The 14127-nt window shown below is 38.2% G+C and overlaps 1 protein-coding gene across 3 annotated transcripts in view; it reads left to right on the top strand.

The window, feature by feature from the left end:
- Nucleotides 1-14127, top strand: part of LOC118421643 (heparan sulfate 2-O-sulfotransferase 1-like) — an 85623-nt gene that overhangs the window by 31416 nt on the left and 40080 nt on the right. For all 3 annotated transcript variants that reach the window (XM_035829054.1, XM_035829053.1, XM_035829055.1), the window contains exon 3: nucleotides 12263-12348. In XM_035829054.1, coding sequence (XP_035684947.1) covers nucleotides 12263-12348 — 86 coding nt within the window. The remainder of the gene's footprint in view (nucleotides 1-12262; nucleotides 12349-14127) is intronic.

Below are 14127 nucleotides of genomic sequence, written 5' to 3'. Positions count from 1 at the left end.
TCCAAAACCATATCCAGTTGCCTGAGTAACTATTTTTGGCGTATCTTATTACCTGGATGTCTAACCTACATTGACGCATTCAGGTACAGGTTCAAAATGTTGGAATTTCAATGTATTGGCACTGCAACTAACTGCATAGATGTAGACATTATGACTGGTTTTGTTACTAAAAACATGTTCTTGCCTCTAAAAAGATGATTTTGCACTGCAAAAAGATGAAAACAAAATGTAGGAGCTTTGATATCTGCACCGTCTTTCATTTGAGGTCTTATTGAAAGTATCATGGGTTCTCTCTTTGCATTAAGATAACTGAAGTCTAAATTAACATTGGCTGTTACCTGTTTATTTATATTTTTGTCACAACTGAAAATCACAAGTTATGTCCAGGTTCAGACCTTACCTAAACCTTCAAATTACCTGAGAGTGCAATGTCTACATGCACCTATCTCAATTTCAAATCTCGGCCATGATAATTGGTATTATAGAATGGGTGTATGTTAACTTAGGTTATCAAACAGGATTTTACTGTTATCACAAAGATTTCCATAGGATAATGACTTGAATGTCCTTAGCGTGCACTGAGTGCGCCACTGTCATCCATTTTGTAAGTTCGAATACTGGACTCGGACGTTGGAATTGCTGTTTTTTGTTGTTCCAGGAAGCCAACTTTTCTCAACTTCCAGTGCATTTGCATAGAAACGTGTGTTTTCACGGGTGGGTTAAGCATAAATAGAATTAGAAAACACTGTGTATCTGCATCACCCTCAGTCCCAGCCCTCCCGTGGGTTCGGCCGATATCTCCTGTGATACGGAATACACCATGTTGTATTCTATACCTACACAGCACACAGCCCTACCACATAACACATTCCTGAAAGCCCTGAAAATTTATGTATTTGTTCGGGGAATGGATGGGTGGTGGAGTCGACCATAAAGATGACATACAGCAAGGAGGATTAAGGAGAAACTTTGATGTCCACATAGGGACCAAGAGTGAATGTTTGCCTAAAGTAACCTATAAATATTAATGTAAACTGATAAATGCTTGGCAGTTATTGTAGCTGCTGGAATGTTGGTGGTGCTCGTAGTAAAATCCGTGATTTAAAGTTCACCCTGGAAGAAAGTTTTTGTTTAATGCCAAGCCTGTATGTAGTTGAAACATTCAAGGACAGAAGAATAAAAAATTGCAGGGTTCTAGCCAGGATTTTATTTTAGCGTAGTGGGAATGGCATGGTAGCGAAGCGACCAATTAGGAAATTGGTGTGGAAGGGGGTCATTTTGAAAATGTAGAGATAAAAGCTGGCACTCTGTTAATATCACATGTAATTTGAAGGATTTTTTGGTCAGTTTTGAGTGCCATATCATTATTTTTCATTGTTCAGACATTGATTAGACATTGTTGAACAAGCAAATGACAGCAAAGCACCACTACACTAGTTAAAAAATGAGCGTAGTGGCCCTTATTTTAGCGTAGTGGTCACAAATTTTAGCGTAGTGGCCCACTACGCTAAAATGCACTAGCTAGAACCCTGAATTGATGTATGAACTGATACCTATGTATGAGCTGTTTAATGTCAGCTGAATGAGAAATACCAGACAGTTTTTCTTGCACTATAACAGAAATCATGTACATGTACATGGAGTATTAGACCATTGATTCTATGATTGTATTCCAACAAGCCCTCTAGTTCTTGTGTAAAAAATTTTGTGTTTCCATGGAACTGACCAACCCTTGCAAATCTTAGCAAAACTTGACTAACCTAGCCCTTTTCGGGGGGAGGGGACCACTGGCAAAGGACATAATTTTTAAAAATCTTACATTGAGTGGTATTGTTGTGGAATTGTTTTCCAACACATTTTCTTCATTTATGTAGTAGAAAAAGTGACATACATATTAACAGACTCACCAGCACCAAAAACCTAACTCCTCTTTCTGATCATTTTATCCAATTAATTTCCTTTTTAAAAAAGAGAGCATTCCTTCTACTATATTTTTCAGGATCTTCATTGCAAAAAAAACACGATAATACTTTTTCTAGGCCTTACCATTATAAAAAAATCAACAGCAACAGTTCTTATAATAAGTTATATAAAACCTGAAAGTTTTGCTATTCATAACCAACAAAATAGAAATTTAGCACATTCTTCAACAGCTTGCAAAATATGTACACGTAGAAACGGTCAATGACATGTATAATTCTACTTTCAGGGGCCTCTAAGTCAAGGCTATTGTCAACAGTACTCCAAAAGTATGTTATTGATTTTGATGTACTTTTCAAGTTTGGCTTAAGGCACCTGACGTCTTTGCTTATAATTAGTTCCCAGGGGACGCCATAACGTCGGTAAGACCACACACGCATGGTGTGACAATGGTCGTTCAATTTTCTCTCTTCTGAATTTTTGAAAAGATACCGGTTGTTATAAGATTGTGGCTTGTATAATAAGCCTCTCTGGATGGTAGTTGTGTTGACTACTTTTATGTAGGATGAAAGTTTATTGTCATATAGGGAATACAAGTTTGGTTGGAATACAAACTAGAAGAAACCACATCGTAAAATGTGAATTGTGATGGATGCTCTAGAAGAAGAGAAGCATAACTTTTTAAGTTGGAACTCTGGAACAAAGAATTTAGGCTGTTCAGAATGTTCAGAATGCAACTTATGATCCACTGTTCGGTTGTACAGTCTGCTCAATGTGTTTAACATGACTTAACAGAAACTTATAAGTTTGCTCATTCCTTGACATAGTGTTGAACAGTGGAAAATTTCTAATAATTGTGTTGGAAATTAAAGTTCAACCTTCAACACAACTTACTGTTTTTTCTTGATTTAACTAAGTAAGCACCCCAATTAAAGTCCGCACCCCTGATTTGGGGCATTTAGTCTTGTACAAATTTGTCAGACTGAAATGTAAAATACATAAATTCATTCTAAGAACGCACTCCTTCTCCAGTAATTTTGGACAAACCTTGAACTGGATGAATTTATGACGTATCCTTATTTTTTTCCCCAATGTAATTTTACATAAATCCTTGTCTCTACAAACTTATGAATTTCCTATTGCAAGTTATGAAAATCACCCAGAATAGAAGTTGAATATGAAAACAATGTGCCTTATTCCTGAAACTGTATCACCAGCTGCGATACCCAAAGTCCTTTTGCCCATGCAATAACCTCAAAGAAAGTATGCACCAAAACTTTGGCAACAACTTGCATCAGCGCTCCAATTTTGAAAAGCTTAAAAGGTGTGTACTTTATTCAAGAAAATAGGGTGTAATTATATCTTGTACCAGTGCACAACCCTAACTTTACCGGCTTTGCCACGCCGTTTCATGCTACCAAAATTGATATTAGCTCTGATGCACTTGTCCAGATAAGGTCATTTAACGGAGCCTAATTTTATCTACCCCAGGTAAGGAGATCATGATAACCCTCTTAAGAGATAATCTTCTCATTCTGTCTGAACCGCGCACGTGTTTATTTTGGTAGGAGGGGGCTTAAAATACTTATTAGCATTGCATCCATCCTATTCGAGTTGTGGTTTGCTGCGCTTCTTTAATTGCTTCCCTGCCAATAAGTCAGGCGCCCAGTAATACTAATAGAGAAATCTTTTGTATTTAACTCCTCCCAATTGTATGCTGGAAAATCCGACCTGTCATGCAACAATGCCTCCAGCTCAACAGGGGTGCAATTTTGGTTCTTAGTTGAACAGGATGGTTAAAGACATGTGCTTAAGTCTGAATTAGATATAATTTAGTTGACGTCCTTATAATCCCAAGATGTCTAAATAGTCGCATAAAATGTAAACAGGAGGTCTGATTGGCACCGTGACGCACGTTCCCTTGTAACAGCAACTAGGTTCAAAAGGGCGCTCAGAAGTTTGATTCTGTTACACTGTTTCTGAGAAATACTTGATACCCCAAATAATCAATATCCAAACCATTTAAGGGTGGATGGGATTTGGTGTGGTGTGGCATAATGTTAGCGTGTTTGGCCTGGAACCAAGATGTCTTGAGTTTGACATCCTTTCATGTCAATGACCCTCTACCCTAGGGAAAAGCACTTAACACGACTTTCCTCACTTCACTCAGATGGAAATAAGTACCTTGCTCTGTAGGTTGTTAATAGAGTCCCAACACACTCATACAAAAGAGTACCAACCCTTCCCAGTGTGAGTGGATAAAAACATTTCTAGTTGGTATATATCTTGTAGGCTACAGAATCTCTGAAGCAAGTTGAAGTTGGTAGCCTAAGAAGCAAAAAATCCTGCTAGAATGTTGCCCAAAGAATATCTTGAATGCAGTGAGAATGTCTAGAATGCTCTACAAATACCCAAGAATAGACAAAGAATACTTATTCTGATGGCATTTCGGCTCATTCCTTCTCGTGTGAAGGGGATAGAAGGTCCATTTGGCATGAATTTTGCACACCATTCAATCCAACTGGTTCTGCTTGATTCCTAATTCAGTTTCAGTGTGAAGGCCGTATTTAAGTTAGAATAGAAAGGAATCAAAACGACAGTAAACAGAAAATCCTTTTAGAGCCCTGTTTGATACTAATTGACATCTTATACAAAATAGCACAAAATTTGACTTCTTAATTATTCCCTTTGAAGTTCCATCAAGGGAAGAGGTAATCCATGGTATGGAAGTAAATGTTAAGTAGGCTAATAGATTACTCTAAACCTTCATAGCCCAGTTGACTTATAATTTCTATGATTAACTAGGGATGACATATTGATAAAAGTCATTTTATCCTATTTTAACTAGTCCCCAGACAGACTCTTGCTATCAATGGATAATATAATCATGCTGATATATGCTACACATTACTACTAGTAGATGATACCAATGGTAACAGTTTATCCAAAAAAGTACATATAAGTACTTGAAGTATGTATAGCTGTTTTGAAAAAGCAATTTTAAAGTAGAGTACTTGAAAGAAAGGAAAAAGTACAAGACATAGTGAAATCTGTTGCATAAGATGTAGACCTAAATCTTTTATGACTATGTGCTATGTTTGTGATTCTTTAAAGTGGAAACTTACTCTCACCTCTCAAATAGAAGTACCCCCTGGAATAAAAGTACCCCCCGGACAAATCTTCAAAATCTAATAAAAGTACCCCCTGGAATAAAAGTACCCCCCGGAAAAATACCAAATTGACATGTAAACTGGGTCTGCCTGCTCGTTTGCACTCGTTTGTGGTGTTTAGGCATACCGATGTAAACTGTGTCCATGCTACTTCTGTCCAAGAGAATATGATAAGTAGGTAGGTTCTCTTTATTTATTTGTGCCTGAGTACCGTATCAGTTAATTGTATATATAATGAACAGAATAACCATAGTTATCTTGTTTGATATATTATCTTTTTTTTCCATTTTGTAATAAAAGGTAATATATATAAGATTGATTTATAGTATTCGTAATTTTGTGAAAATTTACATGATACTTGTACATACATTTTCTACTTGGAACTTGAAGCAAGTGATCATGGAAATTTTTGTAATACTTCAAAAAGAATGGCTACATCACACTGCCATAATCTTAGAATGTTTATCATATTTGGACTTTTGTAATTGGTTAGATTGGGCCTTGAAAAATGTCATATATATATATAGAGAGAGAGAATAGTACATTTGACCTGTACATATGTAATCTATTCACAATTTGCTGTGAGCTACACGTAGTTATTACATCCCATGGTCCAAAATACACGATGGAAGAAGAAGTGCACTGACCAAGTGAAGCTTTTAATGTGTAAAGGCTAGCTACAAATATCAGCACCTATTCCTCTCTGCATCTCTTGTTATCAATTCCAGAAATCTAGTGAGAGAAAGAAGTCAAAGAACACAGAAAATATTACACCTCCCTCTACATTCATATCGTATTGCTGATTCCTCTGCAGGCATTACCGCAAGATAGAAAAAAAGCACGTTCCTTTGAGCCCTTTGTAAATTTTGACTCCAGCTTTGAAACTGATACACACCAAATATGGCTTAATGTATTCATCTATGAGGCAGGGAAACACTTTCCCACGGTTTATATGCACACTGCCCCGCCCACTGCACCATGCCTGCTGGCGGTAAAAGTCCTAAAAGGCCTGAAGAGACTTGACTCCGCCCCTTTGGGGGCGTTGTCCAGTCAGGTTTACTTTTGGGGAGTGCTGACGGCATTTGGATTTTCCAAAACATAGAATGAAATCGGGTGGAACTGACAATAACTGATGATTAAATGACAGTAACAAGCGCTCATAAACATATCTGATGACAACAGTGCTCCAACTTTTCAAAAATATTTCATATTTTATATTGTTAGTTTAGTTTCTACTTTGATAAAATGACCAAAAGTATCTGCTATCGTGAAGAACTTTCAACAGCCTCCCACGGCCTGATCGGAACGTACCAAGTGTCTGAGGGACAAGTGTCTGCTTATATATTTTTTGCCTCCGTAAAAATTATACTAATGCTGTTAAGTGGAGGAAGGCGCGGAAGTTACGAGGAAAATGTGTTGAGAACGAGGAGGAAACATATTTGTACTAGTAGTTGTATTTGTACAAGTTCCACGAAAAAGATTGTCATACAAGAACACTCCCTCGGAAAGCCGACACTCTTGGCTTGCCACATGGGAGACCCGCCCTGTGCGTACTGGGGGACCTGATAAGTCACGTCAGGCAACTCTCCCCAAAATAGTAAATTTTGAGCAAAAATACCACGGAAATATCGGCAGAAAACCCCAAAATTTCAATATTTTTGGGGTCCTAGGTTAGTAATGAAAGCCCCAATTTGAAAAAATAAATAAACGTACCGTCTAAAATAAGAATGTACCGGGTGGATTTTGAGGCTGAAAAAAATAAACGTACCGGTACGTTTATTTGAGAGGTGAGAGTAGGCCTTTTCATTGTGAGTCTATTGGACAATTCAAATACGGTTTGTTGATTTGATGGCATGCAAATTAACAATAGTTACATTTTCAGCACCAAGGAAAGGGTTATAAGGCTTTTAATGGTTTTTTTCCCGTGTGTTCATTCTGTCCTATTTCTTGTTGACTTGATAGCATGCAAAATAACCACAGCAGTAATTTCAGCACTATGGAAAGTGTCTGTTGGCAAATCTTTTTGCAAATGTTTGAAGTTAACACATTGATTTGCCACAACTGTATTAGTTTTGCTACAGGTCTTAGACAGTTATGTCTTACAATGCTAGATTTGTAGGCACAATACAGAAGATGTTATATCTAACAGGAGACGAAAGAGAATCAAAATTTGGTATATGATTCACCCGTTTACTGACATTTTGATTTTCGGTCGATAACTTACTGTCTATTCATGTGCTGCAGTCATTCCATTGTGTACAAATTCAAACGTATCTGACATTGCCAGGGGGTAAGTCGTGGGAGGGAGTATCGATGCATGAAATCGATATAATTTGTTCACCGCTAACAATCTCGTGTCGAAAGAGGTCAGGTTTTCTGGCCTGCGCTGCCTTTGGAGACCGCCCTTACATAAATCCTACTTGTGATGTACACTCTCGTAGGGTTTAATCCACACAAGGGGAGGAGAAACTAAACCCTATAACATTGACGGGTAGCTCAGAGAATCAACAGGAACACAAAGGCGAGCCCTCTTCCGTGACCTTTTCGGCCTGGCGACCACACACTCCCCAGTATATTGTAGTGTTCAGCTATTTGCGTGTGCAGTTTTTGGCAAACAATGGACCTCCCTAAAAGGCTGTCTGAAAGAAAGGGACATTGATTTATTTGGAGGGTACATGTGTCAAGGGCAGTCCCTATTTGTCTGATTGTGGTCGATTTAACTTTTGACTGCAAGTGGACGCAAAGCAGGCTTTTAGCTAGGATCTCAGGGTGTCCAAATTTCTTGCTGTTCGGCGAGTGCTGCAGGAGCGAGTATTGTGGGGGTCTGAGTACATCCTCACTCAGAAAACTTTGAAATCTATAACTCTCTGAAACACCATTTCCCACATCTTGAGGTGCAAATTTTGGGGAATGAAGCAAATTTACTGTCAGACAGGCCACATGTGACCTGTAGCATCCCTGGTCAATCAGAATTTCATGCTTGTCAGAGGATGTGCTCCCCAGTGCAAGGCCATACAATTTGAATTATTTTTCTATCAGTCCATACAATGTACGCCTGCATGGCTGCCTGGCTAAAAGCCTGATGTAAAGGCTGCAGTGGTCAGACTTACTTGTATTGATGTATTTAAGTGTATGACAAGAATCCAGTACTCCTGGCTGTCTTGCAGACAGTAGTGGTTTATTGAGAATGACACTTCAGATTACTACAGTCATAGCCCGAGGGCTGAATTGATGTTGTGACATACCAAAATATGACTGCTAACATTAATAACAGCGTATCAGATCTATATCATATTAGACAGGTAAACTTTTGAAAATAGAATACTCAAAGACTCAGTGTAATAATTAAATCTGTACTGTGGACAAGCAGCTTTTTCAGATAGATGTTCGTAGCATCAGAAGTATAGTTACATTTCTAATTAAAATTTACAAGCTCTCTATCAGTATAGATAATCTGATATTGGAAGTTTCTGTTAATTCAGTTAAGGTGAAGGGGACTCAAATTTTATGGCAGGGAGTAAAAGGAATGTTTTCTAATGCTAGTGTTAAAAGTTTGCACTGAACTGAAATACTGCATTACTGACAGAAAAACAGATTCTGTATTATCAGTAAAGCTATGATTTTGAGGTCGCTGCAAAAAATGTAAACATAAGAGACTGTTGCAAATATGACTGTATTTAAACTGTACTGATTTTAAGAACTAACAAAATTATAAAGATATTATGTATTGTGTAAAAATATATGTCTACTCTCAAAAACTCTGTTCTGTAAGCCAAATTGATTTTGTACTCCCAAAGCCATCTACAATTATGCATGTGTCGACTTGCCCGATGACAAGTTTGCCAGACTGTGCCTATGTTAGCATACAGTCATTCTTTACACAGTCAATACTGACATTCATCTGCTAGACCTTACTGAGAAGTTATTAATCAATGCTCACATGCATGAAGCATTGCATAAGGTGGCGTGATGGATTTGTGCATAGGGTTAGGGGTGAGTATCGGTACAGAAAATTCAGGTACAGGTTCGGTCCAGGTCCAGAGGATCAAGTCCAGGTCTGAAACTGAACCTGGACCTGATCGTGTGTGAAAACTTGAAAAGGCAATATTCAAAACAATGAACCATTTTGCTACAAAGGATTCAGTTTGATGGAGTAGCTGAAGTCCGTTTTAGAATCCTATCTTCATGTGATCAACACTAACTGCTTCTGCTTCTCACAAAGTTTGACTTTAAAATGACTCTCCTCTACTTCGCTCTTGTTATTTTCTTGGACTTCTAAGCCCCCAAAACACAAGAATGCCTGCCAAAATAATCTGTTTATTTTCGAACATCCAGTCTACTAACTTTTTTCAGGTCTGTTTTTTTCTGGACTGGTTCGACAAGAAAAACCTCATGGGTTGCTGAATCTGAAGGTTCTAAGTTCAAATCTCATCATGCCCCATTGATGTGCCCTTGGGAAAAACCAACCAGGTGAAACCAGGTGAAAATGAGTACCTGACTTTGGTTAGGGATGTCCTCTTGGATGGGATATGAGAATGTCCGATGTTTGAGGAGAGTTATGCCTCAAGCAAATTAGAGATCCCACCACACTTATCAAAAAGAACAGGAGTCCTACCCAGAGAGTAGATCAAATCTTTAACAGTCTGGTTCTGGGTTAATATCTTGAAAAAGTGATCATTCAATGAATTAATGAAGACTTTTAGTATACCGGTCACAACAAAAGAATATTTTACAGAGACATAATACGCACGCAAGAATTATATTCTTCTCTTAGGTGAACTCCTTGTAAACTCCACTTCTTGCTTCTTTGTAATGGTGAAAATGTAGGAACACATACATTTGTATGTATTACAATCAAAGGTTTGTTGAATTCATTAGAACTATGAATTTGTCTGCATTGCATACTAGGCATATGAAGTAGGGAAACAGATTCTATCAGTCTATAAAATATCAAGTCATCTGTTATGTGAACCCTTCCACAAATGCGGTAAATTTATTATTGATAGATAACCAGGCAGAAATGAAGATTTCTTGCAGCTACTACTGCATTGAGCTGCATGGGTTCACAGACATAATACACATTGAATTGGCAAAATAGATCATAATTTTCAGCCAAGTGCACAGTGTACAATATGTCAGCTTGCTCTTTGACCCTTAAATGCCCTATTTTTATGGGTTAATGCCTTTTTTCACTGTGGTAGTATTAAAAGATGGATTTTATGACTATCGTGTGTGAATGATATGGCCATTACTACAATGTGGAGCTGCAATTCTTTGTTGATAATGATTATTACATATGTGCAGTGTTAAAAGTGATACATGTACATCAATATATTTGTCTTCTATTCATTTTCAGCTATACATTTGTTTGAATTTTTGTGTTCTTTTACTGATACAGGTCTTTGAATTATGGTTAATTCTTATTAACAAAAATGATTTTATAATAAGACACTGGCATTGCAAGGAGAATCAACATCATTTTTGACTGAAGGTATTGAGATCTATTTCTTATTTTATGTGGAATCAGGAAGGCATTTGTAATACAGTCTCACTGGTAATAGGTCCCTTTCCAGAATTGAATTCTTAAAAATTGTATAAAACTAAGGATCTCATCTTTCAATCCCAGTAGCTGTTGGAATTTCGCTTCTTAGAATAGACAGATTTTTCCTTCAATGTTAACAAGGCTTTGATCAATTTATCCTTAAAAAATGCATACCAGAAAGAGCATTTTGGGGCTTAAAGAATCAAAATGCCTAAAGAATCCTCCAGAATCCCAATTAAATTCTGACTCTGAACCAAGAGCTCAAGACGATAGGGAAGAATTTAGAGCTGGGCCGTGCCCTATGTAAAACGGTCGCTACTTTGCTTCAGGAAAAAAAGAACTAACACATCAGCTTGTCTCTAAGAGCTCTTAGCCAGGGAAATTGTCTACCATTACGTATCCTTCCCCTGTTAAAACTAGCCACACAACGGCAGATAAAATACACCTCACTAGCTAGAACGGAACTATCTGGTCTGGAAGTCATTCCAAATAGCCCCAGGAGTCCAGGATAACTACCAGGCAATGTCACGGTCTAGTCGCCCAGAATAAAACATGGCAAGCTCCTAACCAAAGTCATCCTAAGTTTTACGGTTGATTAAAGAAGCGCGTGGCGTGCTGGAGGTGGTATTGAAAGGGAAGGAACGCTATCAGTAAAACGCACCTGCTCCCCCGGCTGAAAGTGCGAATATGTCAGCCAGGAAATATTATGGTGATTAAACCTTGAGGACAGATTGCGGGTTATGAAAGCAAGTCGGGGCGAAAATTATTGCTTATTTACATAGGCGGTATTGTCAGATGATGATACAGTATTAAGAGAGGGGTCGATTATTTTGTGGAACATGTCATGATTCCTTGGCATGAAATTTGTTTTAAAGGTCCCGAGAGTCAGAGTCAAGATGTAGTAATCCCATGACATTACTCATTGCACCAAAAGTTTGGCAAGAAAAACTGTATATCATGCATGTAACGTTACGTGTTATGTGTCTTCTGATGTAACGCTTCTTCACCTTTATCAGTGGGGTGACCTTTATCCGTTGTCTTTAAAAACAGCACATTCAGGAGTCTGCGGACAGTGGTTTCCAATTTGCAGTATTTTCTGATTTGAAACCACTGTCTATCGACTTCATATCCCTAAATACGTCTTTTCTTACAGTTACAAACAACGAATATAGGTTACGCTCGGATAAAGGGGAACCAGCGTTATTAAGAGACGATTACTCATGAAACAGTTGATTGCGAAGCCTAAGAAACAATGTCATGTTCCTGATTAGAAACTGCAAGACGGCCTAAACTTGTATATGTCACTTCTTCCTAATCATCGGAGCTATCTACTTAAGCAAAACTCTCCTCTTGACTTTTCATCATGACCAAACCATATGCCAAATCCATCCTTCCACTCATAAGTTAACATGGTCACAGACACACAGACAGACAGACAAACACAAACATTGACCAAAAGAAGAAATGTTAACTTTTAATCCATTTTAATTATTGAATTGCAGAGGGACTATGTCTAGGGACCCTTTTCTACCTGACATTACTGACTTACAATGAAAAAAATTATGAATGGGTCTTTCAGCATGACATTGTGTTTATATGATTAATGAATCACTGTTTTTTCTGACCTTAGGAGCGGTTTGTCACAAATGTGACCAACTGGAATGCAAAGAAACCAGTCTTCTACCATGGACATCTGTCGTACTTGGAGTTTGGACGGTAAGACATTTCAGTACACTTTAGGATAAGCTACATGTATCACCAAACATTGTAAGTAATCTTTTACAGTACCAAGGTCACACACCATGGGGCCCAAACTTGAACTTGGCCTTTGCCTTCCCAACATCTACACGCATAGAAATATCATCAGTATCCAACCATAGGTTCTAAAGATATGCTGACTGCAAATATCTGAAATACAAAGAATAAGCAAGCACAATTGCAGTGGTGTTAGATTGTACTAAATTGATTTCAAATGAGATTAAAACCAGAAGTTTAGCTGTAGTGCCATGGAAAGTCCCTAGGGGCTGCAAAATCTCAAAGTCTCTTCATCTTGCCAACACCTATACCAACATACCAAATATCATAAAGATCCATCCTTGCCTTGTCAAGTTATGTCCTTCACAAACGCACGCACGCGCGCACACACACACACACACACACACACAGTCACACACACACACACAGTCACACACACACACACACACACACACACACACACACTCACTCACACACACACACACACACTCACACACACACACACACACACACACAGTCACACACACACACACACTCACACACACTCACAGTCACACACACACTCACACACACACTCACACTCACACACACACACACACTCACACACACACACTCACACACACACACACACAGTCACACACACACACTTACACACACACACACTCACACACACATCCACACACACACACAGCCACACACACACTCACACACTCACACACACACACAGCCACACGCACTCACACACACACACAGCTACACACACACACAGTCACACACACACACACACACAGTCACACACACACACAGTCACACACACACACACAGCCACACACACACACACACACCTTAAATGTCCCCAGAAATATTAGGAGTTAGGAGTCTGCAATGCCCCTATTTACTACTATCTACATTGAACTTTTAACGGTCTGTGTTAATCCTGATTGACAGGCGGGTTTAATCTGTTCGATTTTTTTCCCGACCGCCAAAAGGGTTGGCAGACGAGATTGAGACAGACATAGGAGGTTGTCGGGCTCAGTCTGATTACGCAGTGGGCTCGGACTGCCACTGTTGAATAATACATCAAACAGATAGCGAGTTAAAGGATCATTACCGGATTAGGGCAGAACTTTGTCAATGGGATACCATAAATTTAGTTAAGTTTAAGTGGACATAATTTTGGGGTATGGCATGTGAGGAGATGCCCACTGTTATTCAAAGTTGGAAACAAAGTGCATTATACTGACAGAAATTTAAAGTGGAGAAGTCACTGAAAACTTTAAACGTTAAATTACTACAGCAAATATTTCAATATTTACAGTACTATCATCCCCTATCCTGTGCTGTATCAATGTCAGGGATGTGCTGTATTCGTCCTTGAAGTTGAATATTACAACAAAAAAGCAAAAAAAATATAGCCAAGAACTCAAAACAATGTAGTTCATAATTGATACATTGTACAACACATACAGCAAATGGTGCAATCCAATAATTATAAATACAATATTATATACATTACAATTTTTAGTAATGCAAAGCTATATCAAGGTCAAATTGAAGGAATTGCTTGAAAGGAAGTAGTTGAAATGAAACCTCTTTGACCTTGATGCACTATAGCTATTTTTTCAATGACACAAGAATTATGTTGAGGACAATATATGTCAACAGGTAGCTTTAATGATTTATACATTTTGTATGTGTAGCATATTAACTTTTTACATGATACGCGAGATTAATCCCATA

This window comes from Branchiostoma floridae, chromosome 8 (genome assembly GCF_000003815.2).
Source record: "Branchiostoma floridae strain S238N-H82 chromosome 8, Bfl_VNyyK, whole genome shotgun sequence".
Taxonomy (NCBI): domain Eukaryota; kingdom Metazoa; phylum Chordata; class Leptocardii; order Amphioxiformes; family Branchiostomatidae; genus Branchiostoma; species Branchiostoma floridae.
The sequence above is the reverse complement of the archived record's forward strand: the minus strand, read 5'-3'. Positions and strand labels throughout refer to the sequence as shown.